General features: G+C 39.6%; 2 protein-coding genes across 2 annotated transcripts; both read left to right on the top strand.

Annotated features, from left to right (window-relative positions):
- The first annotated feature begins 9562 nt into the window (after positions 1–9562).
- LOC128379356 (natterin-3-like) lies at positions 9563–10609 on the top strand. The gene has a single exon (XM_053338973.1). The coding sequence runs from the start codon at positions 9563–9565 to the stop codon at positions 10607–10609; it is 1047 nt and encodes a 348-aa protein (XP_053194948.1).
- A 6776-nt stretch (positions 10610–17385) lies between these two features.
- On the top strand, positions 17386–20271 carry LOC128379355 (natterin-3-like). The gene is made up of 3 exons (XM_053338972.1): positions 17386–17440; positions 18127–18147; positions 19178–20271. The coding sequence occupies exons 1-3, from the start codon at positions 17386–17388 to the stop codon at positions 20269–20271; spliced, it is 1170 nt and encodes a 389-aa protein (XP_053194947.1).
- The last annotated feature ends 2030 nt before the right edge of the window (positions 20272–22301 follow it).

The following is a 22301-nucleotide window of genomic DNA, read 5'->3' as shown; positions in this document are numbered from 1 at the left end:
GGATGTCTTTTTTCCAATTTACTAAACATGACTCCTTACAACACAGCTCACACAACACTAGATTTCCCTGAAGATGTATGTAGTATGTAGAACTACTGTACTAACTAGTAGTGATGTGCTACAACAGATACAACATGCATGTCCACTCGTAAAAACAAATGTTAGTGTTTGCATAATTTACACAAAATCAGAAACTCACACAACACTAGATTTCCCTGAAGACTTACATAGTACAGTATGTAGAACTACTAACTAGTAGTGATGTGCTATAACAGATGGCAAAAATAGTACTATTAACTGCATGACCTACCTAAAGCTAAAATATGTTTTGTTTAGTTTGAGAAGGAGCTGATTTTCAAAATTTCTGGCATCCAGTCTTGCCCTTCTTGGGCTGAAAATCAGCCCAGCAGTGCTAAAGAGACGTTCGCATGCAGCAGACGCTGGCAAGGCAGTGTTGATTTTAAGTGACAATCTGCAAACTGCAGGATAAGATTGCAGTATCTCTTTGTTGTCTACTTTAGAGGCAAGGTACCCTTCTAGCTGCTTAACACTTTCCTGCCCCTGAGTTGTCTTCATGCTTGAAAAGAAGTCATCGTCATCTGAAGCACTCGATCCATTGGCTGGTGACTGATGTGAACATTCTTCCTCCAGATGGTCCTTGATGTAGGCAAGTCCTAATATACAACATATATTGGGACAGATGCCAGAAGTTATGTTATATAAAAGACTTGGCAATTTTTTCATGCTTTCATGCAATTTTTCATTCTGCTCATCTTACAAATGACCAAACTAAACACTTTCCAACGGTATAAGATTTATTGCCAAAAATCATTGTTACCACAGAGGAATAAATTACCAAACACATATTTCCTTACTTTTTGAGCTAAGTTTAGATACATACCCAGGTTCAATAGGTTCTCATCAGATGTCCACGCAGTTTTAAATTTGGGGAGCAGGATGGCAGCAGCAATGAACTCTGGTTCTGCCATCATGTCCTTAAAGCGCTTCTGCAGTCCCTCTAGGACGGCCTCCACCAGAGGCTTACAGTACCTGGAATTAGAGGTGGGGGAGAGAAACTGATAAAGTACAATATCACAACATTTACAGCGTGCATTTATACTGAGACAATGACAATAACATGTTAAATATGATTTGTTAAATTGTTAAATATGATTGTTTAATATGATTTGACGGCCATCTATTGTGTTCTTGGTCAATATGTGTTCATATAGGCCTCTTTTTAATCATTTTACTAATGGCACACATTAACTTCCTGCACATGTGCTATGTGAAGTTTTAAGGGAGTTGAATTGTGTATGACATCTTAATAACATGGGGGGGAAAGAATCTCTACCTGGAACTGATGTGGATTCGTTCAAGCTTAGCGATGAGGAGCGTCAGCGTGGGCAGAAGCCACCCCATCTGAACATCCGTCTCAGCCTGAAGGATGTTGAGGGCTTTAGCGAGAGGACCCATGGTTCTGGCAAATTCCTCCAGAAAGGCAATTTCAACTGAACTCAACCTAACAAACATAAAGAACACTTTTAAGTGTGTGTGTGTCTGTGTGTGTGTGTGTGCGTGTGTGTGTGTGCGTGTGTGTGTGTGTGTGTGTGTGATGAGTGGTGACGCTGCATTTCCCCTTACTTAAAGCATCTGAATAGTTAAGCAATATTTTCCAATATTACAGATTAGAATGAAAGTATATTCAAAAAAAAAAAAAAAAAAAGTTACACTTACATTGGCAGCTTCAGTGCAGTGCATGCAGTTCTCAGGGCCCCTTCTCCTTCATCTTTGATTATTCTCACGATTCTTTCAACAGAGAGAAACAATGAGTTCCATCGTGTGTCGTTTGGCCGGATCAGTTGTATTTTGCATGTTTCCTCTATGATGTCTGAAGCAGTGGAGGATCGAGAGGTCTTGTTCCATAAGCCACTGCATTTCGCAAAAGCTGATCTTGACAGTCTTTTATAGGAGTCATTTGAATTGGCCTTGGCTGTATCAACTGTGGCGACAAGGTTTAATAGATGGCATGCACAGCGATGATGCTTGGGAAGCTGAAATTGTATGCCATCATCTTCCATTAAGATCGGTGTTACCTCAATGAAGTCAACAACACCACCTTCCTCATGCTGTTCATCATCACTGCAAGCATCCTCTTCAGTCTCACCAGAGGCACAGTTATTGTTCTCATCTTGTTGTTGTTCTCCATATTCTCTAAATGCTTTTATAAAGTTGGACCCGTTGTCTGTGGTAGTTCTAACAATTTTTTTGTCTATGCCAAATTCGGAATGTATGTCATTCAATGCACTGCCCAACACATCAAAAGTGTGTGGCCCTTTAATCCGCCGGCAAGCAAGAGCCACAGAGCACCTCTTCATTGAGTCTGGATCCACCCAGTGAGCAGTGACCCCGAGAAATCCTCTCCTTCTTGCACTCCAACAATCAGTTGTTGTGGCAATAAATTCAATGGAGGACATTGCCTGTTTAATATTTCTCTTCATTTCTTGGGCACCCTCTTCTATTTTACGGCGCAATGTAGTTCTGGACATCACACATGAATTAGGCTGTAGCTCTTGCACTAAAGTATGAAACGCAGGCTGTTCTACCACAGTAAATGGTTGAAGACTCTGAATCACAAAATCTATGACTACGTTGTCTACCTTGCTTTGATTCACAATCTTCATTTCTCCCAATTTCAGTTGTTTGGAAGTGGAGGGAACTGGGTTTTCAGCTTTCCTTTTTCGCGGGGCTGTCAGGGCATTGTATCTTCCCAAGTGACTTGAATGCTTTCTCTGGAAAGAAAGGGAGGGAAACACATCATGAACATCATATCTTCACAGCAATATATCTCAATTTCATAAATTAAGTACACATTTCATGTGTTTTTGCATGTACCAAGAAGGCTGAATAACTAGCTAGCCTAACATTACATCAATCGCAGACAGGCTAGTTCTATCAATCATGTAATACCTTGCATGTAAACTTAGTGAAATAGAAGCCTAAAGTCAGAAAAATGCATCGGTCTAAATGCATTTTCATCATTTTACATGTCATCATTCATTTCATGCATTTTTATCATTTTATAGCCATGTGCCTTTGGTGTTAACGAGCTTTAGTCTGCCGTTTCCTAGCTTAACCTTGGACAATACAACCAATGTCCACGTTTAGGCTAACACATTGTATGAGTGTATTATATCCAGTTAGAGTAAAACGACAGGTATATTAGCCTTTAGTTAATTTCACAATCAAACTGAAAATTACTTACCTCTAAGTGTTTCTTTAAATTGGACGGGGAATTCTTGAAAGAAGAAATCGTACGCTTCTGAGGCAGACAGAGAAGGCACTGAAAAATAAACGAATCCTTCTTCCTTTCCACCACTTCGAACAGTTCGTTTAAATGTGGCCATGGGTGCTCAATTGCCTCGATGTCTGGCGCTTCTTCCATGTGTTGGCAGGGCAGGCTACTGGACAGCGAAACTTTGTCAAATGAATGCTAATAGAGATATGGATGGAGGAGAAGGCAAGTTGGGACAAGTAGCCAGGTAGGGGGCCGGGCCAAAACTGCTCGACACACGATGTGTTCTGATTGGTACACTTGCGGTGCACGTTCATTTGGACCTGTCACAGCAGCTGGTCATGCATGCATGTTGTGGAAAGGAACATTGAAAGGAACGACAGGTTTTTGGAAAGTAGTTGAGTAAAAAGTAAGGTTTTCCACTTCCAAATGTAGTTGAGTCAAAGTATAAAGTCTCACAAAACAATGATACTCAAGTAAAGTACAGATCCGCTAAAAAGTTACTTAAGTACAGTAACGAATTACTTGTACTTCGTTACTGTCCACCACTGCAAACAAATGGCAACATCTATATTACAATCACACAAAGAAGGCTGCAAAAGTGAAAAATATAGGCCAGTATAGGCCTACTCTATTTAATTTGCTGGTCCATGGTAAGTTTCAATGATGGTTGCAGTGAGAGCAATGAATAAACTAGAAAATTCCAGGGAAATTTTGAGTGCCACAGGGCTGCTGCCGGGACGAGTACACAATTTATTTCCAGTGTTCAAACGTCACCCTGATCATAATCTGCTTTTGAGAATTTCACTAACACTAACTCAGTAACTTTTACTGTTGCAGTATTAAGTACATCTTACTAGTCAGTATGAAGTGTAACAGTAGATGTAAGCAGAGAGTAGCACACAGAGCACAAGGCAGTAGCAACATGCACTAACTCTAAGCACTACACTACAGCACTTTACGCTTCACACATACTCTGTGTTAGCACACAACACACTGTGTACAAACACACACATACACACATATGCACACACAGACACGCACACACACCATACCTGTCTGATTTTGAGCAGTAAAAGTGTCAATACAATTCATATATATATAGAAAGAGAGAGCGAGAGAGAGAGAGAGAGAGAGAGAGAGAGAGAGAGAGAGAGAGAGAGAGAGAGAGAGAGAGAGAGAGAGAGAGAGAGAGTATCAATTTAATTTATATATAGAGAGACTATCAATACTAGCTCGGTTAACTGGCAAAACAGACAGACAGGAAGAATTAGCCAATCACAAAAAAGTAGCTCAGTTTCTGCCCAGCGACAGGTTGCTAAGGGCAGCTAAGGCCCTATGGTTGCTACGGCGATGTGTGAGAATCTGCTTGGGAATTCTCAAAATGCCCCAGAATTTGGCTTCTGACAAGGTCCCGAACAATTGCACACTGTGAGAAAACTGTAACTCCTCTCCAAAAACTGAAAACACTGTGAGAGACACAGAAGTCGGCAGATTCTGACAGTGTTTATTTTATTTAGATATTCCTTAAAATGAGCGCGTAAACTCAGTGCGACGACAGAGTGAGATTCTTTTGGTAAAAAAAGACGATTACATTAGGGTCAATGGGAGCGAGACAGGTATTGCTGCCGGTCTCGGCCCCCCATTTCAATTTTGTGCAGACCCCGCCTGTCAACATCACATTTTATGAATCCCAAACCCTATGTCTACATTTTGACCAACAATTATTTGTCTGATTTTCATGGATTGGCCGTGAGCTCGAGTTAAAAATAAAAATTAAGTTTATTTTTTACTGCTTCTCGCACTCAAGCTAACTGACGCTTCCACTCTAACTGTGAAGAAAAAGTGATTTCCACTGCTCGTTTGACTGCTCATAGTTTGAAAAGTTTACATGTTATGTACAATAAGTTTGGTGTTATGGAGAGAGCACAAGATTCCCTCCGTTTTAAAGTTTGAATCACATTTCTACGTGGAGGTATGAGAGAACTAGGTGACTCCGAAAAAAAGGTGTAATTTTGTGGGTTTTTAAAAAAATTCCCATTCATTTCCAATGGAGAATTTCAACACCAAAAGTCATAGCACCTCTTTCCCGATCAAGCCGCATGTTTTGATGTATATATTGTTGGTGTTTTCTCAAAGCTGCGGGACTAGTTACTGTGCACCCGTGGCGCTAATAATGATTATTTGTTTTTCTCAAACCAATTCACCAACTTTATATCTGCTGGCGAATTAGTATTTACATGCTCTCACTGAAACAGAAGAAGTACAAACTCAGTCTCTGCCCTTTTATTAAATTATATCGTACGTCAGAGGTCTCCAAATTATTCAAACCAAGGATGAGCACACCAGGCTTGACTTATGTAATAAACTAATCTCAGTGTTCAGACAGTTGATTGTCACTGTAACGTTGAATCATAGAAGATGAAGATTTGACTCATTAGGACGGCTTAAGCTTCATATTAGGAGAACTGTGGAATTTCTTTCCCCTATCACTTACAGTGTAAGTACATTAAAATAAACACATTAAACACACAGAAATATATTATATATTGTTCTCTCTGCTGATGTCACCATGTGGCAGCATGTACAATGAGAATAAAAATGGCCCAAGGCAGCTACCTTGAGGAACCCCAAATCAGCTGTCATGTTTTTCAGACACTGTTTTCAGACACATTTGATGAAACAAATACAAGACCTTTCTCTTTCTGCTGTTGATCCCGATGCCCAGTAAAATAACAAGGCTCCGTTTTTCGTTACAGCTGCTGTCCTGATGACTTGGCCAATGCATTATAGCTGTAAACTTAGATAAATAGATTGGTCAGGATAAACTGGAGCAATAATACAAATATTTTAAACTTTCAGTTTTAACTGTAACAAACCATCTGATGCGTCAGGTCAAATGAAAGCATGTGAGAAGTTTAGAGGGAAGAATAAAGTATTTGGTGGAGCCGTTAACAACTCATAGACATCTGAAATGTGAGCCGACTACACACTGCTGACTGGTTTCATCTTTAACAATGTGTTGTATTTTAAAAGCTTGTTATATTATCCATTGTGTCAAATCTGCATCTGAAAAGTGACTAAAGCTGTAAAATAAATGTAGTGGAGTAGAAAGTACAATATTTCCCTCTGAGATGTAGAAAGTAGCATCACATGGAAATACTACGGTAAAGTACAAGTACCTCAGACTGTACTACAGTAAAGTACTAGTACCTCAAACTGTACTACAGTAAAGTACTAGTACCTCAAACTGTTCTCAAGTGCAGTACTTGAATAAATGTACTTAGTTACTTTCCACACGTCATTAGTAGATTAGCAAATATTCAGTTAGAGGAGCCACCTTATACACATATTATACACACCTTTGTCTATATAATGACAGCAAATGTTGGTTTAAAACTAAATAGTGCATGTTTTAACATAAATATAATATTTGAGTTTTTGATGGGAAACCGGATGAGACGTCCGGGACCCTTAAGATAATATTATTCATTTCAGCTCAGTGTGAAAGTCTCAACCATGTTTCCTTTTTTCTAGTTTTAAATGCTTATGTTTTTAATATGTTAGTATTTTATTAATTTGGTTTTATTATTTTACTGTCATCACTATCTGAGTATGTTACCTGTGTTTCTTGTGCTTGGGATGTGTTTATTGTGTTTTTTTACTTGACTATATTGTAAATGAGGTCTCCACCTCAATATATCTCTGAGTCTAAAATAAAGATTTCAATAAATGTAGTACGTAGATCATTGCAAGAAAGTAGCACATTACTATCAGAGATATCTCCTAGAACATGAATACCTTTATCCTTCCACACTGGAGATCAAAATGGTACAGATCCTAAGTGGAGGAAATGATTATGAAAGATTGGACTGTTTATGTACCACTTCTGGATTGTATTGGTTTCCCTTTCTGTATGACGCCACACTGACAGGAGAAAAGTAATGATAGGTAGAAGTTTTTTTATTTCTTTGGTTTTGGTTAGCCTCAATGCCAGTGATGTGATTAGCTCCCCAGTGTTCAACATCATCATTATTAGTGAGAGGACAACCTGTTGTGCAATGAAATATCAGGTAGTGGAGTTACAATGGTGCTGCAGCATTTCAATCGACTTTTCAAGCTGCGTCATCCTCTCGATCAGTCACTAACACTCTGTGCAGCTTCCCAACTTTGCTGGGTTTGGAGACACAGCTTTTACATTATTGTTTGTGGGTCGTAGGAGCTTTGTATGCTAGACTAGGTTACCAGCTGAGTGTGGCAGGGCTCTGAACTTTTCCTGTGTCCCAAATGCAAACTTTTGTTCCATTGCACAGTTCCACTATAGACATTTTCTTTAGTGCCAGTTTAAGTGGTAACAGCTCTCTTTGCAAGAATAATTACAGACAAAAGTGCAACGCATATAGCAAGCAGACAGCTGATGAACACACGTCTGCACTGAAACACAATCAGAACCGACACTCTGGTGCAACTGAAGTTCTAAGTTACAAAAGTCAAGAATACTCAAGTTAAGTACAATTATCTCATAATCGTACATGAGTACTAGAGTAAATATTTTACTTTTTTTTTTCTAGCACAGAGTTGAAGCGACACTGCTTTACGTGTTTACTATGAAGGAGGTGGAGCAGGTGGTGTTGGGCGTGTTATCAGGCAGGTAGAGGGAGGTGTGATTGTGTGTGAGGGAGGGAAGACAGAGGAAGGGTATTTATGCCAGAGCAGATCTGATGAGATGAACACACTGAGCAGTGATGGCTCTCTACAAAGTGATCTGCGTGGCAGCTCTGCTGACTCTACTGGCAGCAGGTAAGGGTAACATACTGCAAACTTGCTTTCTTCAGTGGGCGATAGGCTCAATCACCATTGTGTTGCCTCATTTGGTGACAGATAGTGACTGAATAGACATCTAGGTGATTTTCATATTCTGATCATCATAAATGTCCTCCCATGGACATGTTTCAATAAATCATATAATGTATCAGTGAATATTAATGCTGCATTGTTTCAAGAGCTGTTTGTTTTCTTTTTTCAGAGTCTCTCTCTCAAGCAAATGGTAAGTCAAAGTTTTCACTTGTTAACTTCTCTTACCGATGTCAGCTGTGACATTTTTTAAATTTTTTAAAAAGATGTATTTATATAGTAACTGGCAGAGAGGCTGACAGGAAACAGGGAAAGAGAGAGGGGAATGAACTGCAGCATAGGTCCCTGGTTGGATTCGAACCAGGGACACTGCGATTAGGTGGCATGCACTCTAACCAATTGACCACCAGGGCGCTCCAGCTGTGACATTTAAACATGTTGTATAAAAATCTTGGCGGATTCATTGTTGTAGGCATTTGCTGTCAGATAAACCTTTAAATACATCTTTTCAAAAGGAGGGCTGTCAATTTTTCTCCTATCATTTACATTTTTAAGCGCACCCATCCTTTAAGAGAGCAAATATAAGCAAATAAACATCCAGACTAATATAGAAATGAGACTATAGTTTCACATCTGTTATCTTACGAGCCTTTACATTTTTGTAAAGATTATTATAATTCTCCTCTGCCATTGCATTTTCAAGGGTTAGGGTTTGGGATGCTCTAAAAAAATTAGAGCTGGTAAGTTCAAGACAAGTTCTGTAGTGATTGGGCTCAGGTACGGCCAGTTAACTCCATAGTACCCCCAATTCATCATTTTTTCTTCATTGTGGATATACTACCTTCTTTTTGCCTGATAAGAAGTCAGCCATTTCAGGTTCCTTGCATCAATTTTCATCTTTATGAACATATTTGATTCATTTAAGTTGCACAAAAACGAACAAAACTTTGAACCCATGTTTGAACGAGTACATACTTGTTATCTAATTGGGCTTGGACATGGCATGTCCGCTATAAGGCGCCCCTTAATTTGTTTTAGCAATTGTGAGGTACCTGGGGTGCTTGAAAACACAAAACTTTGCACGTGTGGCAAACCTTGACATCTAACATGGTTCTTGGGGTTGGGTAGTAAAATGGCTCCATAGCACACTTCTCAAAAGTTAAAAGTGAAAGACTTTCTGTAGATGAACAAAATTTGGTAGACAGAAGTAAGGCATATTTTGACCCCAATGGGAAGTCAGTCATGTTTTTCAATTTTGCAGGTTTTTTTTTTTCCATTTTTAGGCATTTTACTTTAACACACCAATTGACTAATTCACATTTAACATTTGACAGCATCCAGAAGACCCAAGACCCTAACACACTGTGTCTGTATGTTTTCCCTTTCTTTTATACATTCTTCACACTGAACCCAATGCCAGATGACAAGACCCCTGACATCACCTCAATCAGAACATTAAGACAGAAGAGATCTTCCAGCATCCCTGGTGCTTCGTCCAACCTGAAATGGGTGTATAGGCGTTCCGGTCATCATCTCCCTGACGGATCTGTGATATATCACAACACCTATGACAATCGCTATGACTACATCTGCAGATGCCGTTGCTCAGCTGGTTACCACGCCAAAGGAAGTAACACGTGCGTGACCACTGGTGGCGGAGACCGTAAATGCACCTCCTTTTATGTCCTAGTGAACAAAGACAACTTTGAGTATTTGGATTGGAAGGATGGTTCCGATGGTTCAGTGCCTAAGAATTCAATCAAGAGCTGCCCCAATGGTAAAACATATGTTGGGAAGAACAAATATGGTCTTGGAATGGTGTATGTTCCAGACAAGTGCTTATACCTTCCCTGGGGAGGTAAGGTGTATTGGTACTGGGATTACCAGGTCCTGACCTTTTCCAAAAAAGTTGCAAAAGTGCAAATGTCTGATGTCCAGTATGACGTAAATGCAGCTAAAAAATTTAGTTATCCCCCAGAGGTCATGACCCAGGCAACTACCATCAACCATCAGTGCAGAACAGTTAAGAAAATACCTCATCTCTCAAAAACATATGAGGAAGAGAAAAGGTGGGACAGTAGCACTGAAATATCAGTAGGTGTGACAGCTTCCTTTGAAGCCAAAATCCCATTTGTTGGCTCGACAGGTATTGAGCTTAGTGCTACGACAACAAAGTCATTCTCCAAAGGGAGCTCCTTAAAAGTGTCGAAAACCCTCGGCCTTGATGTGGAGGTTTGGGTCCCACCAAACCACACTTGCGGTGTCAGAATAATGGGACATAGGTACAAGACAATAGTCCCTTACAAAGCAGTCCTCACCCGCACATACCCCAGCGGGACAAAAAGATCAACACACATCTCTGGGGTATTCAATGGTGTCAATGTTATTGATTTCGTAACTCATATAGATCGCTGTATTCCTATACCCAATGCTAGGTCATGCCCCTCAAAGAAAAACTAACAGTAATTTAGATTCCCCTCCCCCGTGCCCCCTCATTAAAAGCCCACTCTGTTCTGATTGAGGTGTTTTCTGTACTTCTTGTCTTGTAACTTTGTTCTTCTCAATCAAGCTTTAATAAATGTTCTTGCATCATACATCCTGGCCTCCTGACAAGTTTTTCACTGTGTGAAAACCAGCTCTCCATTGATTGTTTCACTCTTAATAACCCTAATTCTTATTCTAGCATTTTGACTTTTCTTTCATTTTTAGATCATTTTTACCCAAGAAACAAATGCAATTAAAAAAAGTCATTCTATTTCTACATAACATATAAACTACAACAGTCAACAAACATGGAAACAACACAATAAAAACAATACAAATGGAGCTTGGGAAGGACTCAGGAAAGTGCTCCACATTGCATAGATAGATAGATAGATAGATAGGCGTTTTATTGGCTGGTCTCCAGGGTAAGCTTCAATAGTGGTTGTAGTTTGAACAATGAATAAATAATGTCTAATTTAATTTAATTTAATTTAATTTAATTTAATGTTTCTTTTCAAAGTAATTGACCAAATCTACTCATTTATGCTGGCTGATGACTGAACACCAGAAACAGAAGATAATAAATACAGTATTATAATTTCAATGTACTCAATCACAGCAACAAAGTACAAACTCAGCCTCCACCCTTATATTAAATGATACATTCTTTGGACAAGAAACAGCACTGTGTTGCACAGTTTGTTGACCTTTACACAGCTCTTGATACAGTTGACTTCAACTTCAAACTTGCCTTTGTTAGAATGATCATACTCACAAGTAGTTTCATGAATATTTGTCTGATATAACACAGCTGGACTTCTCACATCAACCTCCCTTTTCAATACCAAGTGAGTTTCATAATATTTTGTGGTGGAGGGAGGAGCATGGGCCACAGGTGAGATGGTGGAGGGGAGGCGCATGAGCCACAGGCAAGATAAGGTGGAGCTGTCAAATCTGTTAAACATATTCAGGTCATCAGCCAGATCCTGATCTCCATCAAGCAGCAATCCTTCTTTCTGCTCTAGAACTGTGATCTTCCTCAAGCCAGCCCAGGCGTGCTTCACTCCATCCTGCTGCAGCTGTAATTACATTTTTGTGCCCATTGGGTTGTTTCCCCTGCTTAATCTTCATCTTCAGTTCCCTTTGCAGTGCTTTTACCTTTCCCCCGACACCCTCCCTGAAAGCCTTTTACTTATGCTTTATTAGGACTTTCAGGCTGCTGGTGACCCAAGGTTTATTGTTGGGGGAGCACTGAATTTCTCCGCTGGGTATGTTATTATCAACACAAAAACTGATGTAATCCATGATGCAAACTGTAAGTCCTTCAATATTGTCTCCATATGACTCACATGAAAACATCTCAGTCTGTTGATTCCAGGCAGCACTGCAAGGACTCCTTTGCTTCATGGGAGCAGCATTTTGAAGTTCTGGTGGTGGTAGGTGTTCTTTTAATAACAGGGGTATAGGTGGGAGAGATATTAACCAGGTTGTGGTCTGATCCACCAAGGTGTGCAGCACAGTGGATTTATATACATTTAAAAAAACACAACATTAAAAGAAGGTCCAGTCTTTTCTGCCCTTGTTATGCAATCAACAAACTGTGGGCAGTGTTGGAAAGAGGGGCATGATTAAAATTTGCAGATAGAAAAATGAACTACGACATGCACTACATCACAAGCGGCTTCCGCATTGGCAGACAGAGGTATGCAAACAACAATGGCCATCACCACAGTAAATTCTCTCGGTGGGTATTATGGTCTCAAACTAACTGCTAAGAGTACAATGTCCTTATTGCATATTTGTTGATGGAAACTGGTTATCAACCTAAGCAATGTTTTACTAAATGATTCTGTCTCTCAACCTGTATTTCACTGGACCAAAGGCGGGGTGGCCATCAGGAGGGACGGGGCAATTCCCGGTAGGTCGGTGACATCATGAATAAAACGCAGACCGGCCTTTACAAGCGAGTGTGCGGCTCCTCTACTGTCGGTCAATATGCAGTTATGCAATGTACACGAGTGACACAGATGCCACAAGATACTAAGACAACCACAACTGATATATCAATTCAATATAAGAGCAGTTTTGGATGGCAATTATCTCGTCTTAACGGTCTAATTTTAGTTTCTGACGACCGGCCACACAGCTCCACACTCGCGGTAAATAAGTAACTCACTGTAGATGTTCGTTGTCACAGGTATTTCTCTTATTTTTTCCTTTTTCCTCACGTAGTCGTTTTCCCTCCTTTACCTGAAGTCGGAAAGAGACCGGCTCAAAACTGCGCCTGGACTTCATCTCTGAGCTGACAGGCTGAACGTGACCTTCGTAGCTCCTGATTGGTTAAAGAGGCTAGGTGCCCCCACGTGGGAGTTGTGTGAACTGGTGGTGCTTTCAATTGCAGCCTGCTAGTCCCCCAAAAAAGTCTATCAAGAACTTGCAACTTGTACAGGACACTGCAAGACTTTTAACCAAGACCAAAAAGAAAGACCACATTACCACTATTTTAGCTGACCTGCACTGGCTTCCTGTTTCTTTTAGCCCTTTTAATTGTCTACAAAGAATGGTATAGCACCTTTTTACATTACTGAACTTTTAGTACCATATCAACCATAGAAATGCAGTGAGAGCAATGAATAAACTAGAAAATTCCAGGGAAATTTTGAGTGCCACAGGGCTGCTGCCGGGACGAGTACACAATTTATTTCCAGTGTTCAAACGTCACCCTGATCATAATCTGCTTTTGAGAATGTCACTAACACTAACTCAGTAACTTTTACTGTCGCAGTATTAAGTACATCTTACTAGTCAGTATGAAGTGTAACAGTAGATGTAAGCAGAGAGTAGCACACAGAGCACAAGGCAGTAGCAACATGCACTAACTCTAAGCACTACACTACAGCACTTTACGCTTCACACATACTCTGTGTTAGCACACAACACACTGTGTACAAACACACACATACACACACACGCACACACACCATACCTGTCTGATTTTGAGCAGTAAAAGTGTCAATACAATTCATACATATACATAGAAGAGAGAGAGAGAGAGAGAGAGAGAGAGAGAGAGAGAGAGAGAGAGAGAGAGAGAGAGAGAGAGAGAGAGAGAGAGAGAGAGAGAGAGAGAGAGAGAGAGTATCAATGTAATTTATATATAGAGAGAGTATCAATACTAGCTCGGTTAACTGGCAAAACAGACAGACAGGAAGAATTAGCCAATCACAAAAAAGTAGCTCAGTTTCTGCCCAGCGACAGGTTGCTAAGGGCAGCTAAGGCCCTATGGTTGCTAAGGGCAGCTAAGGCCCTACGGTTGCTACGGCGATGTGTGAGAATCTGCTTGAGAATTCTCAAAATGCCCCAGAATATGACTTCTGACAAGGTCCCGAACAATTGCAAACTGTGAGAAAACTGTAACTCCTGTCCAAAAACCAAAAACACAGTGAGAGACACAGAAGTCGGCAGATTGTGACAGTGTCTATTTTATTTAGATGTTCCTTAAAATGAGCGAGTAAACTCAGTGCGAAGACAGAGTGAGATTCTTTTGAAAAAAAGACGATTACATTAGGGTCAATGGAGAGCGAGACAGGTATTGCTGCCGGTCTCGGCCCCCCATTTCAATTTTGTGCAGACCCCGCCTGTCAACATCACATTTTATGAATCCCAAACCCTATGTCTACATTTTGACCAACAATTATTTGTCTCATTTTCATGGATTGGCCGTGAGCTCGAGTTAAAAATAAAAATTAAGTTTATTTTTACTGCTTCTCGCACTCAAGCTAACTGACGCTTCCACTCTAACTGTGAAGAAAAAGTGATTTCCACTGCTCGTTTGACTGCTCATAGTTTGAAAAGTTTACATGTTATGTAAAATATTATGGAGAGAGCACAAGATTCCCTCCGTTTTAAAGTTTGAATCACATTTCTACGTGGAGGTATGAGAGAACTAGGTGACTCCGAAAAAAGGTGTAATTTTGTGGGTTTTTAAAAAAATTCCCATTCATTTCCAATGGAGAATTTCAACACCAAAAGTCATAGCACCTCTTTCCCGATCAAGCCGCATGTTTTGATGTATATATTGTCGGTGTTTTCTCAAGTCTCTCAGTTACTGTGCACCGTGGCGCTAATAATGACTATTTGTTTTTCTAAACCAATTCACCAACTTTATATCTGCTGGCGAATTAGTATTTACATGCTCTCACTGAAACAGAAGAAGTACAAACTCAGTCTCTGCCCTTTTATTAAATTATATCGTACGTCAGAGGTCTCCAAATTATTCAAACCAAGGATGAGCACACCAGGCTTGACTTATGTAATAAACTAATCTCAGTGTTCAGACAGTTGATTGTCACTGTAACGTTGAATCATAGAAGATGAAGATTTGACTCATTAGGACGGCTTAAGCTTCATATTAGGAGAACTGTGGAATTTCTTTTCCCTATCACTTACAGTGTAAGTACATTACAATAAACACATTAAACACACAGAAATATATTATATATTGTTCTCTCTGCTGATGTCACCATGTGGCAGCATGTACAATGAGAATAAAAATGGCCCAAGGCAGCTACCTTGAGGAACCCCAAATCAGCTGTCATGTTTTTCAGACACGTGATCTCCAAGGCTGACTGCTGGTGATCTATTTGATGAAACAAATACAAGACCTTTCTCTTTCTGCTGTTGATCCCGATGCCCAGTAAAATAACAAGGCTCCGTTTTTCATTACAGCTGCTGTCCTGATGACTTGGCCAATGCATTATAGCTGTAAACTTAGATAAATAGATTGGTCAGGATAAACTGGAGCAATAATACAAATATTTTAAGCTTTCAGTTTTAACTGTAACAAACCATCTGATGCGTCAGGTCAAATGAAAGCATGTGAGAAGTTTAGAGGGAAGAATCAGTATTTGGTGGAGCTGTTAACAACTCATAGACATCTGACATGTGAGCCGACTACACACTGCTGACTGGTTTCATCTTTAACAATGTGTTGCATTTTAAAAGCTTGTTATATCATCCATTGAGTCAAATCTGCATCTGAAAAGTGACTAAAGCTGTTAAATAAATGTAGTGGAGTAGAAAGTACAATATTTCCCTCTGAGATGTAGAAAGTAGCATCACATGGAAATACTACAGTAAAGTACAAGTACCTCAGACTGTACTACAGTAAAGTATAAGTACCTCAAACTGTACTACAGTAAAGAACAAGTACCTCAAACTGTACTACAGTAAAGAACAAGTACCTCAAACTGTTCTCAAGTGCAGTACTTGAGTGAATGTACTTAGTTACTTTCCACACGTCATTAGTAGATTAGCAATCTACAAATATTCAGTTAGAGGAGCCACCTTATACACATATTATACACACCTTTGTCTATATAATGACAGCAAATGTTGGTTTAAAACTAAATAGTGCATGTTTTAACATAAATATAATATTTGAGTTTTTGATGGGAAACCGGATGAGACGTCCGGGACCCTTAAGATAATATTATTCATTTCAGCTCAGTGTGAAAGTCTCAACCATGTTTCCTTTTTTCTAGTTTTAAATGCTTATGTTTTTAATATGTTAGTATTTTATTAATTTGGTTTTATTATTTTACTGTCATCACTATCTGAGTATGTTACCTGTGTTTCTTGTGCTTGGGATGTGTTTATTGTGTTTTTTTACTTGACTATATTGTAAATGAGGTCTCCACCTCAATATATCTCTGAGTCTAAAATAAAGATTTCAATAAATGTAGTACGTAGATCATTGCATGAAAGTAGCACATTACAATCAGAGATATCTCCTAGAACATGAATACCTTTATCCTTCCACACTGGAGATCAAAATGGTACAGATCCTAAGTGGAGGAAATGATTATGAAAGATTGGACTGTTTATGTACCACTTCTGGATTGTATTGGTTTCCCTTTCTGTATGACGCCACACTGACAAGAGAAAAGTAATGATAGGTAGAAGTTTTTTTATTTCTTTGGTTTTGGTTAGCCTCAATGCCAGTGATGTGATTAGCTCCCCAGTGTTCAACATCATCATTATTAGTGAGAGGACAACCTGTTGTGCAATGAAATATCAGGTAGTGGAGTTACAATGGTGCTGCAGCATTTCAATCGACTTTTCAAGCTGCGTCATCCTCTCGATCAGTCACTAACACTCTGTGCAGCTTCCCAACTTTGCTGGGTTTGGAGACACAGCTTTTACATTATTGTTTGTGGGTCGTAGGAGCTTTGTATGCTAGACTAGGTTACCAGCTGAGTGTGGCAGGGCTCTGAACTTTTCCTGTGTCCCAAATGCAAACTTTTGTTCCATTGCACAGTTCCACTATAGACATTTTCTTTAGTGCCAGTTTAAGTGGTAACAGCTCTCTTTGCAAGAATAATTACAGACAAAAGTGCAACGCATATAGCAAGCAGACAGCTGATGAACACACGTCTGCACTGAAACACAATCAGAACCGACACTCCGGTGCAACTGAAGTTCTAAGTTACAAAAGTCAAGAATACTCAAGTTAAGTACAATTATCTCATAATCGTACATGAGTACTAGAGTAAATATGATACTTTTTTTTGTTCTAGCACAGAGTTGAAGCGACACTGCTTTACGTGTTTACTATGAAGGAGGTGGAGCAGGTGGTGTTGGGCGTGTTATCAGGCAGGTAGAGGGAGGTGTGATTGTGTGTGAGGGAGGGAAGACAGAGGAAGGGTATTTATGCCGGAGCAGATCTGATGAGATGAACACACTGCGCAGTGATGGTTCTCTACAAAGTGATCTGTGTGGCAGCTCTGCTGACTCTACTGGCAGCAGGTAAGGGTCCTCTTCACCTGCACACACCTGAACCAATGATATCGATGCTGAACACTGGGACGGGAGTAAAATCCTCTGATTAAGTAAACATAGCTGTAACACAACTAGGGATGGGATCTGATAAGATTTTATTAATACCAATGCCATTATCGATTGTGCTTATGAATACGATTCTTTATTGATTCCCTTTTGTTTGTCATGTCCAGTGTTTATACATGACCTTGCATGCTGATGAATATCAGAAAAATAACTGGTAGATAGGATAATCGCAGCCAAAAGTGAACTTAATTAACCTCAATTAATGGATTAATTAATTAATTTGGAAGCATCTTCCAGTCTCCTGTCTGTAAGAGAATGATACAATAAACGGGAGGTGAAGTGCTCTGTTGTTATTAACATTAATATTATATCTCCAGCAGTGGAGAGCAGCATCTTTCATCAAATAGTGAATACCATAATATGCAGAATGTTGCATTTATGTCTACACAGTTACACTGTTACCTCATTTGGTAACAGACATTTATTTAAATGAAAAGATCTTTGGCCAGTTTTCAGCACAGTTTAGTTGTTAATATTACAATCATCACAAACATCCTCCCATGGAAATATGGGGAACCAATAAATCACATAAAGTATCAGTGAATATAAATGTTGAATTTGAACGTTGTTTGTTTTCTGTTTTTCAGAGTCTCGCTCACAACCAAATGGTAAGTCAACTGTAACTGTGTCAGCTGTGACATTTTAAACATGTTGTTAGATAGAAATGTTGATAAAATGTTGTAGTTTCATTGTTGTTTGGTATTTGCTGACAAAGCCCAAAATATCAGACTTAAAGGCCAGGTTCATCATCATTATCATTATTATATGATATATTATTTATGCAATTTCACTTTGCATGTGCAAAGTTTAATGAATTTCCGAAAAACTCCTATCCAGACTTTTAAAAAAGGGTTTTGGAGCCACAACATAAGCCCTACAGAAGTCAGCCATTTTTTATTTACTTTACAATTTTGGCACCTTCGTGCTTGTATAATATGTCTTGTGTGTATTGTAAGGCCCGATCACCACTGCTTACTGCTTAAATTTTTCATGTACTATTTTTTCACTCAATTTAGCAAAAATTGCTTTGAACAAATTTTTCTTCTGCTTTCCTTTCCCAATAGTAATATTCAGACACAGAAAAAATGGGAATAATACAATAGTAAGGACCCAGTATGTCGTGTTTTAATCTACAGGCCTCCAAAACAGAACTGTGGTTGTATTGCTGAATTCTCTGAAATCCTGTCTCTTATCACCCAGCACTTTGACAACACCATATTACTTTACATGTTTGTTGCCCATCAAATTGTTATATATATCATTACTGCTAAAATACTGCTCAGAGGAATGCAGATGAAAAGAGAATAAAAAGGCATTATGAAAAGTATTGGTGGAGAGTTAAAAACATGAGATCTGATAGTGACAGTGGGCCTAGAGGCAGGACAGGGAAATGCAGTAATTAAAACAGCAGCTTCATGGTCAAACACAGAGACGTCATTTAATTCCACGTTCCAAGCTGAGGCTCAGTGAGAGCACTAAGTTTAGAGTGTGACCTTTGCGGTGACTGACCTTGTTCACCAACTGTGAAAATTCACAGCTTTCAATAAGATTGATGAACAAATTTAACATTTGATATCATCCAGCAGACACATGACACTAACACATTGTGTCTATGTCTTTTCCCTTCCTTCTCTACAGACTCCATACTGGACCCAGCGCCAGAGGACAGGACCGCTGACATCACCTCGGACAGAACAACAGATGAATTTCCTCTGTCTTCTCCTACCCTGAGACAGAAGAGAGGTGCCAGTAATGACTATAACCCGATTCCTAACTCCAACTTGAGATGGGTGTACAGGCGTTCTGGTAGTCGTCTCCCTGCTGGAACTGTGTATTACGGCAACTGGTACACACATCGTCGTGACTATATTTGCCATTGTCGTTGTGCAGCAGGTTTCCACGCTGCAGGAAGTAATACGTGCAAATATGCGTATGGTTTCAAAGAACATACATGCACTAACTTTTATCTCCTGGTGAACAAAGACAATTTTGAGCTTTTTGAGTTTAAGTCCGGTTCCTATGGTTCAGTGCCTAAGGATGCAATCAGGACCTGCCGTAATGTTAACATATTTGTTGGGAAGAACAAGTATGGTCTTGGGAAGGTGGATGTCAGAAATAAGTCCTTCTATCTTCCCTGGGAAGGTTGGGAGTACAAGTACAGGTATTACGATGTCCTGGTCATGAGCAGGAAAGTTAAGTCAGACCGCATTTCTGATGTCAAGTACAACTTTAAAGCAGCTAAAAAAATTAGTCATCCTCCAGAGGTCATGACCAAGGCTTCCACTAGCAATTACCAGTGTAGAACACTTTCCAAAACAGTTCATCTCTCAAAGGAGTATTCAGAAGAGAAAAGGTGGGACAGTACCACTTCCATCTCAGTTGGTGTTACAACCAGCTTCACTGGCAAAATCCCATTTGTTGGCGAGACAGGTATTGAGGTCAGTGCTTCAGTAACAAAGGATATCTCCAAAGGCAGCAGCATAAGCGTGTCGAAAAATCTTGCTGTCGATGTGTCGGTAACTGTCCCACCAAACCACTCCTGTGGTGTCAAAATTATGGGACATAGGTACACAACAAAAGTCCCATACACAGCACGCCTCTCCCGCACATACAAAAACGGGAAAGTCAAATCAACAACCACCACTGGGACATTCAATGGTGTCAATGTTGTAGATTTCAGGTCTGTTGTAGATCGCTGTGTCCCTCTTCCCCATGCTCATCCTTGCAAGTAAAAGAAAAATGGAAGAGTTCTTTAACGGGACCTTTTATGCTTATTTCCAGCACTACTTTATTTGTTTCCATTTTCTAGCGTAGCTTTAGATGATTCACAGTGCTTATACTGGCGCTTTATGCAACCCCTCAGTTCAGACTGTTTCTGACACAAGCTCTTTTAGAATCCCCTCAATTCTGCCCCGCTCACTAAAGGGACACTCTGTTCTGATTGCAATGTTTTCTATTCTACTTCATTCTGTAACTCTCTGTTTTCAATTAAGCTTCAATAAATGTTCTTGCATAAGACATCCTGGTCTCTTGACAAGTTTTTCACTTTCATCCCTCCATCACCGTCTTCATAACGACAACTCTTATTTTAGCATTTTAGCTTTTCCTTCTTTTTCATTGTTGATCATTGTTACATAAGAACGTATGTGCCATTAATAAAAAAAGGCATTCTACCAGTACATAACATATGAACTTACTTACAAACAAATGGCAACATCTATATTACAATCACACAAAGAAGGCTGCAAAAGTGAAAAATATAGGCCAGTATACTCTATTTAATTTGCTGGTCCATGGTAAGTTTCAATGATGGTTGCAGTGAGAGCAATGAATAAACTAGAAAATTCCAGGGAAATTTTGAGTGCCACAGGGCTGCTGCCGGGACGAGTACACAATTTATTTCCAGTGTTCAAACGTCACCCTGATCATAATCTGCTTTTGAGAATTTCACTAACACTAACTCAGTAACTTTTACTGTTGCAGTATTAAGTACATCTTACTAGTCAGTATGAAGTGTAACAGTAGATGTAAGCAGAGAGTAGCACACAGAGCACAAGGCAGTAGCAACATGCACTAACTCTAAGCACTACACTACAGCACTTTACGCTTCACACATACTCTGTGTTAGCACACAACACACTGTGTACAAACACATATGCACACACACACACGCACACACACCATACCTGTCTGATTTTGAGCAGTAAAAGTGTCAATACAATTCATATATATATAGAAAGAGAGAGAGAGAGTATCAATGTAATTTATATATATATAGAGTATCAATGCTAGCTCGACCGCTAGCTCGGTTAACTGGCAAAACAGACAGACAGGAAGAATTAGCCAATCACAAAAAAGTAGCTCAGTTTCTGCCCAGCGACAGGTTGCTAAGGGCAGCTAAGGCTCTACGGTTGCTAAGGTCAGCTAAGGCCCTACGGTTGCTACGGCGATGTGTGAGAATCTGCTTGGAAATTCTCAAAATGCCCCAGAATTTGGCTTCTGACAAGGTCCCGAACAATTGCACACTGTGAGAAAACTGTAACTCCTGTCCAAAAACTGAAAACACTGTGAGAGACACAGAGGTCGGCAGATTCTGACAGTGTCTATTTTATTTAGATGTTCCTTAAAATGAGCGAGTAAACTCAGTGCGAAGACAGAGTGAGATTCTTTTGAAAAAAAAAGACGATTACATTAGGGTCAATGGGGAGCGAGACAGGTATTGCTGCCGGTCTCAGCCCCCCATTTCAATTTTGTGCAGACCCCGCCTGTCAACATCACATTTTATGAATCCCAAACCCTATGTCTACATTTTGACCAACAATTATCTGTCTCATTTTCATGGATTGGCCGTGAGCTCGAGTTAAAAATAAAAATTAAGTTTATTTTTTTACTGCTTCTCGCACTCAAGCTAACTGACGCTTCCACTCTAACTGTGAAGAAAAAGTGATTTCCACTCCTCGTTTGACTGCTCATAGTTTGAAAAGTTTACATGTTATGTAAAATAAGTTTGGTGTTATGGAGAGAGCACAAAATTCCCTCCGTTTTAAAGTTTGAATCACATTTCTACGTGGAGGTATGAGAGAAATAGGTGACTCCGAAAAAAGGTGTAATTTTGTGGGTTTTTTTAAAAATTCCCATTCATTTCCAATGGAGAATTTCAACACCAAAAGTCATAGCACCTCTTTCCCGATCAAGCCGCACGTTTTGATGTATATATTGTCGGTGTTTTCTCAAAGCTGCGGGACTAGTTACTGTGCACCCG

This window comes from Scomber japonicus, chromosome 18 (assembly GCF_027409825.1).
Source record: "Scomber japonicus isolate fScoJap1 chromosome 18, fScoJap1.pri, whole genome shotgun sequence".
Taxonomy (NCBI): Eukaryota; Metazoa; Chordata; class Actinopteri; order Scombriformes; family Scombridae; genus Scomber; species Scomber japonicus.
This window is presented reverse-complemented; position numbering and strand designations above follow the sequence as displayed.